The 13,743-nt window shown below is 41.3% G+C and overlaps 1 protein-coding gene across 2 annotated transcripts in view; it reads right to left on the bottom strand.

Moving 5' to 3' along the window:
* Nucleotides 1-4,826: 4,826 nt before the first annotated feature.
* The window catches only part of FHL2 (four and a half LIM domains 2), an 84,522-nt gene continuing 75,605 nt past the window's right edge, over nt 4,827-13,743 (bottom strand). For both annotated transcript variants that reach the window (XM_040425011.1, XM_040425012.1), the window contains exons 3-6: nt 13,269-13,443; nt 12,222-12,391; nt 11,111-11,297; nt 4,827-5,127 (exon numbers count right to left, since the gene is read on the bottom strand). In XM_040425011.1, the coding sequence (XP_040280945.1) occupies nt 4,976-5,127; nt 11,111-11,297; nt 12,222-12,391; nt 13,269-13,443 (684 nt within the window). In that variant the 3' untranslated portion in view covers nt 4,827-4,975. The remainder of the gene's footprint in view (nt 5,128-11,110; nt 11,298-12,221; nt 12,392-13,268; nt 13,444-13,743) is intronic.

Below are 13,743 nucleotides of genomic sequence, written 5' to 3'. Positions count from 1 at the left end.
TATATTGTAGCTACAGTTGCAAGAAAAAGTATGTGAACTCTTTGGAATGATATGGATTTCTGCACAAATTGGTCATAAAATGTGATCTGATCTTCATCTAAGTCACAACAATAGACAATCACAGTCTGCTTAAACTAATAACACACAAATAATTAAATGTTACCATGTTTTTATTGAACACACCATGTAAATATTCACAGTGCAGGTGGAAAAAGTATGTGAACCCCTAGACTGATGACATCTCCAAGAACTAATTGGAGTGAGGTGTCAGCCAACTGGAGTCCAATCAATGAGATGAGATTGGTGGTGTTGGTTACAGCTGCCCTGCCCTATAAAAAACACACACAAGTTCTGGGTTTGCTTTTCACAAGAAGCATTGCCTGATGTGAATGATGCCTCTCACAAAAGAGCTTTCAGAAGACCTACAATTAAGAATTGTTGACTTGCATAAAGCTGGAAAGGGTTATAAAAGTATCTCCAAAAGCCTTGCTGTTCATCAGTCCACGGTAAGACAAATTGTCTATAGATGGAGAAAGTTCAGCACTGCTGCTACTCTCCCTAGGAGTGGCCGTCCTGTAAAGATGACTGCAAGAGCACAGCGCAGACTGCTCAATGAGGTGAAGAAGAATCCTAGAGTGTCAGCTAAAGACTTACAAAAGTCTCTGGCATATGCTAACATCCCTGTTAGTGAATCTACGATACATAAAACACTAAACAAGAATAGATTTCATGGGAGGATACCACAGAGGAAGCCACTGCTGTCCAAAAAAATTATTGCTGCACATTTACAGTTTGCACAAGAGCGCCTGGATGTTCCACAGCAGTACTGGCAAAATATTCTGTGAACAGATGAAACCAAAGTTGAGCTGTTTGGAAGAAACACACAACACTATGTGTGGAGAAAAAGAGGCACAGCACACCAACATCAAAACCTCATCCCAACTGTGAAGTATGGTGGTGGGGGCATCATGGTTTGGGGCTGCTTTGCTGCGTCAGGGCCTGGACGGACTGCTATCATCGAAGGAAAAATGAATTTCCAAGTTTATCAAGAAATTTTGCAGGAGAACTTAAGGCCATCTGTCCACCAGCTGAAGCTCAACAGAAGATGGGTGTTGCAACAGGACAACGACCCGAAGCATAGAAGTAAATCAACAACAGAATGGCTTAAAAAGAAGAAAATACGCCTTCTGGAGTGGCCCAGTCAGAGTCCTGACCTCAACCCGATTGAGATGCTGTGGCATGACCTCAAGAAAGCGATTCACACCAGACATCCCAAGAATATTGCCGAACTGAAACAGTTCTGTAAAGAGGAATGGTCAAGAATTACTCCTGACCGTTGTGCACGTCTGATCTGCAACTACAGGAAACATTTGGTGGAAGTTATTGCTGCCAAAGGAGGTTCAACCAGTTATTAAATCCAAGGGTTCACATACTTTTTCCACCTGCACTGTGAATGTTTACATGGTGTGTTCAATAAAAACATGGTAACATTTAATTCTTTGTGTGTTATTAGTTTAAGCAGGCTGTGATTGTCTATTGTTGTGACTTAGATGAAGATCAGATCACATTTTATGACCAATTTGTGCAGAAATCCATATCATTCCAAAGGGTTCACATACTTTTTTTGCAACTGTATATAGTGGAAGCTGTCCAATTACGTAACAGCTTGAAAAGTATTGGATACAGACCTGTGAGTATCATACAGTACATGGGTTTCCGGGCAAGCTGACTGCTTTCGATTCGGGTCAAATTTATTTGTACCTGAATCTAATAGGACAATGGATTGATTTGAATGGGACCGGAAACGAATTTCAAGAAATTCTCTCATCTCTAATGGTAACTTAGCAATTTCCTTATTTGTACATTGCAGTGTTTTCTAACAATGTGTATGTGTGTGCTTTAAACCACTGCATTCATCTGGCTTGATTTTATTTATTTTTTACCCACAACTGCTGATCTACTATGGATCTGGAAGGCAGGGATCAGGAGGTGCATGACGTAGAGATTTTCTCTATGGTGTTCCATGAAGCCCTGTGTCATGCTCCAGAGGCCTTGCTCTAGACTTACAAAATAACCAAACAACAATTTTCTTTTATGTATGTTTTTATTTTTATTTTTACAGAAATGTATAATGTAGTGCAATTTAATATCAACAGATACTGTATAATACTGACAGTGTGTTGTTTTTTCATTGTTGCAATTTACGCATTTATTGAATCATGCAACAAAACATCTTTATTGTGAAATGCAGCACTGTTCTATATCATTCTAATAACTTCTATGTAAAATATGTCTATATAAACTCTTTTACTGCTTCTACTACAATATATAGCTTTTTTTGTATCTATTTCACTAGATAAAAGCATTTTTTCTGGTAGAGGAATTTTCCCTTATGTAGAACATTACCATTACATTAATATCTTTAGAATATTCCCTCTAAGTTTTCCATGTCACTAAAAAAGGAGAGAGGGTACTGGCAGAGGAACCAGGAGGGGCATGGGGGCACAGAGTGGCCTGGGCCCACCCTTGGTGCACTTAACTATTCATTTGCATTTATATGGATTAATGAAGTAACGGATTGCTTAGTGAAAGATCACATTACGTTCCACTCAGTTAGCCCTACAAGCCATGGTGATGGATTCCTTTAAAGTTGTTCTTATTCACCAACATCCTTAAAGTGTTTGTACCATCTGGACAACCCCATCTCTAAACAAGCACACTCTGGTTATAAAGTATGTGCCAAGGGTCTGGCAGTTGAAACTGCTTGGCCATCCGCTGTGATCACACATTTATCTTGCAGCTGCTGCGGTATTAAATGGCACCCGTACGATTGAAAGTCCTCCAGAGCTGGCTAAGCTCTTTGCACTAGCTCTCGGCTCTGCTGGGCCAGTCTGGATCAATGGACCCACCCGTGTGATGTCCAAATGCCCTAACAAAGTGTATGGATAGGGAGTATTCTATTTGGGAAAACCCCAATAAACCTCATTCACATATGGACTCCATCAATTTTCTAATCAAAAACCTTTTGGCAGTGGCACATTTAAAACCTACACAGATAGACTTTATAGGTTTTATTTTTATTATATGTTTGGCATTTTATTGAGTGTGGAAACACCTGAAACTTGCTATGATTCAAATTGCATGCTCCAAATATCTGATCAAAACACACTGTGTGATGGGAACTTAAAGGGTTTGCCAAGCTTATAGAAATATAGACCATGACCTATAGTATATGAGTCTGACTGTTCACCGGGTGATGCCAGCATGGCTCAGGAGTCATTATTTTTATATCTTTCCCATCTCTGTGTACTATAGTTTTCAGGACAAGGGTTAAATTGTGGGAATGGGATTACCAATATAAATGACAACAGTTCCCATGATTCCTCTGATAAGCATTTCCTCTATCTACAGCTGCCTGCACACACCTCTTTTAGGACATGGCCACAAAATTGTGCAGCCATTGGCTACCACGGGTGGGCCTGACTTGGTCACATGCAGTCAGCCGCAGCATCGGGGTGGAACACACCCCTCAAGAAACAGGGAGGGGACAGCCTAGGGGAAAATGGAGATAAAAGGGAAAGAAGAAGTATGAGATGTGTCACATCCAGTACTTCAGGGAGGGGGAGATGTATGGGATGTCCCACAAACATGAGATAAACACCAGGAGCATGGTCATGTCACAGCAGGCGAGGCTGGATTACAGAACCCTCTCAGCTACTGGCTGTATATCAGTAAATTACTAACCCTACTGCATTTTATTAATTTGCACATTTTAAAGATCTGAAAACACCTTTAAGAGATCAAAGTTTTATTAGATCTTCCAAAGAACAGGATAAGATTTATCTGCTCTACTGGGCAAAGTAAAAATAAAATAAAAATCAAGAGCTGTTGTGTGTAGGCCTCTGTTCACCTTAGCACTATTGCTTCCATTTATAACTGAGCCATGATAGCTCTGGTAGATTTGTTTTGAAACTGATGCAAATGAATAGTAATAGACCCCATTGAGCGAAAATGTGGTTTTCCAGGTTTCTGTTGAGCGTTTAATATTTTAGATGACAATTGTTGCAGACTGCAATGCTCTTCCTGTCAAAAATACCAGAACCCCTGGGAGAAGGCACATTTTGGTGATGTGAACAGAGCTTTATTTTGAAAAATGGCTCTAAGCGGAATAACTTTTTTTTTTTCCCCCGTAATAATTTATGTCATCGTTATTCCAGCAATGTCCCGGTTGCAGTTGTTTTGTCAAGGTACAATGTCAGACCGATTGTAACTGTTACAGTAGAAACCTGGTGCCACAAGAAAAACAAGTTTCAAAGACTATCATTGAATACAGTGGTTCTTCAAGTTAGAGTGTTACTTGGTTCCGAGGCAACCGTTGCATGTTCAAAGCATTGTAACTTGAGTCCATAAATCTATGGAAAACTAGTAATTGGTTACAAAGCCCCAAATGTCATCCCTGAAAGCTGTAAGGTTACATTCAGACGACTGTTTAAAAAAAATGGACGTTTGTTTTCCATTGTCCGGATGATTTCCGGCCTATTTTTGCTTAATAGAGGACGGCACTCGATTTGCACATATTTGTTGAGACATATATGTTAAGGCTCATGCAGACGACCGTATTTATTTGGTGGTCCGCAAAAAACGGATCTGCAAAAAATACAGATGATGTCCGTGTGCATTCCGTATTTTGCGGAACGGAACAGCTGGCCCCTGATAGAACAGTACTATCTTGTCCGTAATGCGGACAATAATAGGACATGTTCTATTTTTTTGCGGAACGGAAAGACAGACATACGGAAACAGAATGCACACGGAGTACCTTTCTGTTTTTTTGCGGACCCATTAAAATTAATGGTTCTGCATACGGTCCGAAAAAAAACGTAACGGACACGGAAAGAAAATACGTTAGTGTGCATGATCCCTTATTGTTGATTTATTAGTTTTATGCTTTTTCTCTGTCATTTCCACATTTCTTTTATATATCCTTTCCACATTCAGGACACAAGATCTCATCTCTTTCTGTAAGAAAGCCACGACCCACCAAAGAAATTGCACACTTCTTACAGTTAAAGCAATCACTGTGCCATTGACGTTCCTCAAAAGATATATATTTCGTTCCTCCAAGCCCTGGTAAATGAAAGAGATCACAGATATAAACCATTATTACAAAAATTAATACACAATATGCACAATTATAGAATCTGATTATTGTTCAGATCGACATATCAGTCTAAGGCCTCATGTACACGACCGTTCCGTTTTTTGCGGTCCGCAAATTGCGGATCCGCAAAACACGGAAGCCGCCCCTGTGCCTTCCGCAATTTGCGGAATGGAACAGGCGGCCCATTGTAGAAATGCCTATTCTTGTCCGCAAAACGGACAAGAATAGGACATGTTATATTTTTTGGGCGGGGCCACAAAACAGAGCAACGGATGTGGACAGCACACGAAGTGCTGTCCGCATCTTTTGCGGCCCCATTGAATTGAAAACTGCGGCTCGAATGCGGGACCAGAACAACAGTCGTGTGCATGAGGCCTAAACGTCTCCTTTTTTTGCCTCCATTCCTATGTTTGGCTGAAAAGGTTTTCCATTCAAGACCTCATCTATTAGCCAGAGAAGTGGAAAAAAGGTTCTCTTGGTCTTGGGCATGTGCTTTTGCTATATAGACAATTGATTTTGGTGACAGTAATGCTGAACTAACTGTAATGCTAGCTTGCCTAAAGGTGAACTTCAGATGAATTTTCAGAATAAGCTGTCATAGAAACATAGAAACATAGAATGTGTCGGCAGATAAGAACCATTTGGCCCATCTAGTCTGCCCAATATACTAAATACTATGGATAGCCCCTGGCTTTATCTTATATGAAGGATGGCCTTATGCCTATCCCATGCATGCTTAAACCCCTTCACTGTATTTGCAGCTGCCACTTCTGCAGGAAGGCTATTCCATGCATCCACTACTCTCTCAGTAAAGTAATACTTCCTGATATTACTTTTAAACCTTTGCCCCTCTAATTTAAAACTATGTCCTCTTGTAGCAGTTTTTCTTCTTTTAAATATTCTTTCCTCTTTTACCTTGTTGATTCCCTTTATGTATTAAAAAGTTTCTATCATATCCCCCTTGTCTCGTCTTTCTTCCAAGCTATACATGTTAAGGTCCTTTAATCTTTCCTGGTAAGTTTTATCCTGAAATTCATGCACCAGTTTAGTAGCTCTTCTCTGAACTCTCTCCAAAGTATCAATATCCTTCTGGAGATATGGTCTCCAGTACTGCGCACAATACTCCAAATGAGGTCTCACTAGTGCTCTGTAGAGCGGCATGAGCACCTCCCTCTTTCTACTGGTAATGCCTCTCCCTATACACCCAAGCATTCTGCTAGCATTTCCTGCTGCTCTATGACATTGTCTGCCTACCTTTAAGTCTTCTGAAATAATGACCCCTAAATCCCTTTCCTCAGATACTGAGGTTAGGACTGTATCACTGATTTTATATTCTGCCCTTGGGTTTTTACACCCCAGGTGCATTATCTTGCACTTATCAACATTAAATTTTAGTTGCCAGATTTTTGACCATTCCTCTAGTTTTCCTAAGTCCTTTTCCATTTGGTGTATTCCTCCAGGAACATCAACCCTGTTACAAATCTTTGTGTCATCCGCAAAAAGACACACCTTACCATTGAGGCCTTCTGCAATTTCGCTGACAAAGATATTAAACAATATGGGTCCCAGAACAGATCCCTGAGGTACCCCGCTGGTAACAAGACCTTGGTCTGAATATACTCCATTGACTACAACCCTCTGTTGCCTGCCCCTCAGCCACTGCCTAATCCATTCAACAATATGGGAGTCCAAGCCCAATGACTGCACTTTATTGATAAGCCTTCTATGTGGGACAGTATCAAAAGCCTTACTAAAGTCTAGATAAGCGATGTCTACTGCACCTCCTCCATCTATTATTTTAGTCACCCAATCAAAAAAATCAATAAGATTAGTTTGACATGATCTCCCTGAAGTAAACCCATGCTGTTTTTCATCTTTCAATACATGGGATTTTAGATGGTCCACAATCCTCTCCTTAAGTATGGTTTCCATTAATTTCCCCACTATTGATGTCAGGCTTACTGGCCTATAATTGCCTGATTCCTCCCTACTACCTTTCTTGTGAATGGGCACAACATTTGCTAATTTCCAATCTTCTGGGATGACTCCTGTTGCCAGTGATTGGTTAAATAAATCTGTTAATGGTTTTGCTAGTTCACCGCTGAGCTCTTTTAATAGCTTTGGGTGTATCCCATCAGGCCCCTGTGACTTATTTGTATTAATTTTAGACAGTTGACTTAGAACCTCTTCCTCTGTAAAGACACATGCGTCAAAAGATTCATTAGTCTTCTTTCCCAACTGAGGTCCTTCTCCTTCATTTTCCTTTGTAAAAACCGAACAGAAGTATTCATTGAGGCAGTCAGCTAGTTCTTTATCTTCTTCCATATACCTTCCTTCTTTAGTTTTTAATTTGGTAATTCCTTGTTTTAGTTTCCTTTTTTATTTATGTATCTGTGTGTGCATGAAGGGTAGCTCTGCTGCTTACCATTACATGACTTGTATTCAGCTCCAGAGTGAGCACAGACTAGCTGCTATGATGTTTCCCATAGACAGCACCCAGAGAGGAGGAGATCATGTGTCACGGATGTTCCCGTGACAGGTGGCAGAAGATCGGTGAGACTGGCAACACGTGGTTTGATCTGACATGTTTTCCTTTTAGATCAAATGACGTCTGTGTTTCTGGTGCTTGCCACACCTTCTTTCCCCAGGTGTGGCTATTAGGCCTCTGTCATACGGGCGTTCCGGATTTGCTTCGGATGCGTCGCATGTGCATTGCGGGAAAACCCGCGCGAGTAGGCACGCAATTGCAGTCAGTTTTCAGTTTTTTTCCACGCGAGTGCAATGCGTTTTGCACGTGCGTGAGAAAAAACTGAATGTGGTACCCAGACCCGAACCCGGACTTCTTCACTGAAGTTCGGGTTTGGTTTAGGTGTTCTATTAATTTTATTATTTTCCCTTATAACATGGTTATAAGGGAAAATAATAGCATTCTTAATACAGAATGCTTACTAAAATGTGGATTGAGGGGTTAAAAATAAATAAAAATTAACTCACCTTATTCAATTGATCACGCAGCTGGCATCGTCTTCTTGCTTCTTCTTTTAGAACCTGCAAAAGGACCTTTGATGACGTAATCACATGGTGAGCGCGGTGACGTCAGCGCAGGTCCTGCTGAATGAAGATAGAAATCTTCTATCTTCATTCAGCAGGACCTGCGCTGACGTCACCGCAGGTCCTGCTGAATGAAGATAGAAGATTTCGTCATCAAAGGTCCTTTTTCAGGTGCTGAAAGAAGAAGCAAGAAGACAATGCCAGCTGCGCGATCAATTGGATAAGGTGAGTTATATTTTTTTATTTTTTAACCCCTCAATCCACATTTTAATAAGCATTCTGTATTAAGAATGCTATTATTTTACCTTATAACCATGTTATAAGGGAAAATAATACAGTGAATACACTTTAATGGGGTCCAGGGTTGCTTTCATCCCTATCATCTCCTAGCAACCATGCATGAAAATCGCATCGCATCCGCACTTGCTTGCGGATGGTTGCGAATTTTACGCAGACCCATTAATTTTTATGGGGCCTGCGTTGCGTGAAAAACAGAATATGGAACATGCTGCTATTTTCACACAACGCACAAGTGATGCGTGAAAATCACTGGTCATCTGAACAGCCCCATTGCGGTGAATTGGTCCGGATTCAGTGCGGGTGCAATGCGTTCACCTCACGCATTGCACCCGCGCGGAATTCTCACCCGTGTGAAAGGGGCTTTAGGGTCATTTAACCTTCTCTATTTATAGTTGCTTCTCCCACAATGCTGTGCGGTTTATAGCTTCTGTTTGGACCTTTGGATAGATTGTGTTTGGATCTCGGCTGAGTTCCTGGTGCTTCCATTGCTCCTCTGAAGTTGAGTCTTTCCTTTCCCTTTTGTATTTTGTATGGGTTCTGTGTGTTGAATTTCCTTATTATTTGTATTGGGCCTGAAGGAGACTCCTGTTCTCCTTCCTTTTGGAGGAACAGGTAGTCTCATCCCTGCCATTAGTACCAGGGTCCTATAGGGCTTGATAGGACTCTAGGTATTCCTGCGTATGAACTCACCTACCTTTGGGGTCTGTTCATACTGGTAGTCAGTCAGGATTTTGGTCTAGGGTTTTCACTAGGAGGTGTCCATTTTCCTTTCCTAGTTCTCAGGCCTGATTCCCTGTCCCCCCCACCTTCCTTCCTATGCTCGGTGTGGTGTTTCCCTCCCACACCGAAGTGTGACATTATGCTCCCCTATCTCTTTGAAGCACACTCAGAAGCAGCAGCATAGAGGACGTTATACATAAGTACTGAGCAGTGTAGCTGTGAATTCAGCACTAAGGTGAGATATATAACTTACTAGACCCAGCAATTAGGTAAAATAAAACACATGATTAGAGGCTTCAGCCACATCTCTTTGTGTTTCTCTGTCTCACTCTTGAGCTGCTCATTTTCCTTCTCCTTATCCCCTCTCCATAGACTTCTATAGGCAGCAGTTTTTTAATCCGATTTCTTACAAAATCAAGCTTTTGTGTACAGATTATTTCAGTAAATTAGAGTTGGTGATCAGTGTAAGTGGTGGAGAGAGGAGAAGAAGTGGCTGATAGGTGGAGAAAGTCATTTTTCTGTCATACAATAAATTACAAAGCTTCTTATCCTCATGTGTACTATTGATTTATCGGAAACAATACCGTTTAGGTACACTTTCCATTCAGCAATCTTTCCAATCCTTGGCATGTGTAGTCTGGCCAGGGTCTGTGCCCTGCTGAAGTCATTCCCTGGTCTTAGCTACTTGGTCACGTGCTGTTTAGGGACACATCACCGCTGAGGCCAATGAATGACTGTAGCATGTGACCCTGTCTAGGAGTTTACATTCCGGGGACTGGTAAGATTTCAGGAAGGAGTCTATGTGTCGGAATGGAGCTGATTGGGTGGATTTTTTTTACTTTTACGGTCCTAGGCCTAATTAAAAAATTAAAAAGGTTTCTAAGCCTGGAAACACCCTTTAAGGGTTCCAGGTTTCCACCTCAGATTATAGTTAATCGTTGGTGATGACAACCTGTGATTAGCTTATCATCATGCTAACAAAAAGGGATTTTCCAAGTCAGCCTTGGTCACACAGGACTAATAGATAACTGTTTAATCTGCAGCCATCACACTATAGGTTTTAATGCAATAGTGTGGGGGATGGGTTTTCAAGATGGTCATAAAAATGTTTCTGTGGAACCACATGTGCAGTACAGCTGTAGGAGCTCAGGAAGCAGCTGCTACATCCAGACATTTTAACTGTGCAGTTTTAGATTTCTTTGTAGCATAGCAGTAATGCATACAGTAGTGCTTCAGCTAACTGTTGTACTGTCCAAGGAATGTATTGCTCTGTGCTCAGTGAGTGACCCTAACGCTTAATATACTGCATTTTACCACATATTTTAAATGATGCAGGGGACTCTGAAGTCCCCGTTATCAGCATACTCAACAGATAAACCCAGGGGCGTAGCTAAAGGCTCATGGGCCCTGGTGCAAGATTTCAGCTTGGACCCCCCTTCCCTCAGTGCTTTGTGACCAGGGAGGCAAAAATAAAAAAATAGATATGGCACCCCCAACCCCCCTCATGCCAAATTCTTGATCTAACCCCTTCCCTGCAGCCAGAGGTGTAACTTGACCATCATGCACTTTCCATAATACCAGTGTCTTCTTATGTGGCACATGGGTCTTTGGGCCCCTCAGGCTCCTGGGCCCGGTAGCGACTGCTACCTCTGCACCCTCTATAGCTACGCCCCTGGATAAACCATAAAAGTATTTAAGTGGAAAGCCACTTTTAACATTTTACTTTTTCCTGCTATATTTTTATATTTTTCATGGTTAATGCTATGTTTTAAAGCTTCATCTTCCTGAATATAATACATTGCCTATATTCCATGTATTGCAGCCCTATTGTTACATCATATCGATTTTATCAAGTAAAATAAAGCAAAACATGTGTACCACTTATGGGACTGGTGCATCCAGCACATTTCTTGGCATATAAGTTGCAGAAGCAGTTCAGGCAATAGGCAAATTCATCCCGGGAAGTAAATCTTTGCCCAGACAATGGTTTCTTGCAGCCAGTACAGATAAAGCACTCCTTATGCCAGGGCTGATCCCGATAGGTGACACCTCCTGTAGTGATGGCCTTGAATAGAACAGAATACACTGCTGACATCAGACCTAAGAGGAGTTGTACAGGTTTTTTTATTTTTTATTTCATTTCCCACCCAAAAACCTACAACCCAGCCAGCACTACCTGTCAAGAGATCTATACTTGCTGGGTCACGTGCCGCTGCAGTGGTGCATGTGTTACAGTCATTGGCTGCAGTGGTGCATGTGTCCATACAGAAGTTATTGGCTGCAGCAGCGCATGTGTGTGCGCGCATAAATGTCACTGCAGAGCTAGTGGCTACCTGGGAAGGTTGCGGAGGTCTCTTCCTTCCTGACCAATCTATACATTGCGTTCCAGCAAGCGTCAATGAAACTCATCTAGCATTTAGAGACATTAAATGTGTCTTGCAAAAAAGTCAGAAAAGAAAAAAATTGCATTTGTATGCCACTGAAAAAGTGGAGTTGTTGTAGCCATTGTAAGAGTAAATGGCAATGCATATTATCATATAGGTCATGTGTTTAGAGATGTCAATAAATTAGCATTTAATGTTGGTTTATATGATGCCACTGTTGATATATGTGGGTCAATTTCCTCTTATAAACATATGGGGGAAACATAGTTTAAAAACTAATAACAACAAAGTGAAAATAAAATAGTAAAAACAAAAATATTTTAATTTTTTTTACAAAAACGCATCCTGACAGCCGATAAAAGTGTCATCGCAATTACTGTTCTTGAAAGAGGAACCTATTTCAGTACAGTATATTAGTGAATCTTTGGCTCTGTTAGGATTTCGGTGTACATTGTATCGCCTAATTTAAAAAAGTCCTAAATTCATGTGATTTTTTTCCCATAGCATGTCATTTTGTTCTGTAAAACTCCTGTCACATGCACTTTTTAAGGTACCGATAAAAGTGAAAGATGAAATCTCACTGTTCTGTTATATTGATCTCCTACCTTTTTACACTGAATGCAATGCATTGCAAACTGCTTTTCATAACATGGCACACAAAAGTTCTGGTTCTCTTTGGGGATGAAGCTCTTTGTACCTATAGGCTGCTGGCATCGCGCACAGATAAAGCAAGTCTCGTGCCAGCTGTTTCCCTTATATTCCATCTTGCGTGTTCCTGTGTGTCAATAAAAAGAGTTTATAACAGTTAGATCCTGACTGCCAGGAATATAACTCTATTATAGTGGCCCTTACAGACAGTATGAATTGTTTCCAATGTTTGTGACCACAGCGGTGTAGGAGCTGCCCATAGCAGCTAATAGGTCTGCTTATTTCATTTTCAAACTGTTGTGGTCAACCCCTCCACTTTTTAGATGTGTCCCCCAAAGAGTGCACAACCTAAGCAAAATATACAAAGTCAAGGGACTAAACCAATTCTAATATTTATGGTTATCCTTTACCAAACATATTAGGCACATGAAAACAGAACTCTGAAAATGATGATAGAAAATGAGGGTTAAAACCAGGGGCGTAACTACCATAGTGGCAGACCATGTGAGTGCTATGGGGCCCAGGGCAAGAGTGAGCCCAGTTTGGATCATCCCCTCTTCTACTGGGGTGAAAACTTAGTCAGAACTCTACCCTCTAAAGCAGGCATGCTCAACCTGCGGCCCTCCAGCTGTTGGAAAACTACAACTCCCATCATTCCCCGACAGCCCACAGCTATCAGTCTACAGAAGGGCATGCTGGGAGTTGTAGTTTTGCAACAGTTGGAGGGCCGCAGGTTGAGCATCCCTGCTCTAAAGGAACAACTTTTGGCAAATGAGGCAGTGGAAAAAGGGCCAAGGGTCACTGAAAGGGGTTTAGGCGGAAACTCTTCAGCCCTGTGTGGGGGGCCTGGTTTGATCCTTGCTATGGGGCCCTTACTTCTCTATGTATGCCACTGGTTAGAACGTTCTAGCATAGAAGGCTAAAATTCTTGGCATTCAGTATTTTGCAGAATGCCTTTTCCAAATCAGAATCTGAATAAAAAATGACTCCCAACATCCACCAACCTGGCATGATAGTTTTCTTGCATTCATTGCACTTGGAAGAATATTCATTAGAGTAACATTCAGTACAGATGAGATGTTCATCCTTGGCAGCAAATGGCTTGTCCACCAGTGAGCGCTTGCACTGGAAGCAGTGAAAGCAGGCTTCATGCCAGTGTCGATCCTTGTATGAAAGATCCTGAAAGAGCAATAGCCACCATTAGTTGTCACACATTTAATACCATATAGATCTGCAATTAAAAGGCTTGTCTGAAATACAAAAGACATTGTCAACCTAAAGCAACGCTTAGTTCAAGAAAAAAAAGGCACATTAACTGGTGAACAGAAGACTTACATAGTGTCCTTTTCATCTTTTCAGCTGCAGATCCACCAATTTCTGGGCTCCTCTTCTACCATACAAGATGGCCGCACCACTTCTCAGATTTCTTGATTCACACGGTGCATTTGGTAGTCCAAGACACTTCCTACTTGTCCAGCC

Source organism: Bufo bufo, chromosome 3, assembly GCF_905171765.1.
Source record: "Bufo bufo chromosome 3, aBufBuf1.1, whole genome shotgun sequence".
Taxonomy (NCBI): domain Eukaryota; kingdom Metazoa; phylum Chordata; class Amphibia; order Anura; family Bufonidae; genus Bufo; species Bufo bufo.
This window is presented reverse-complemented; position numbering and strand designations above follow the sequence as displayed.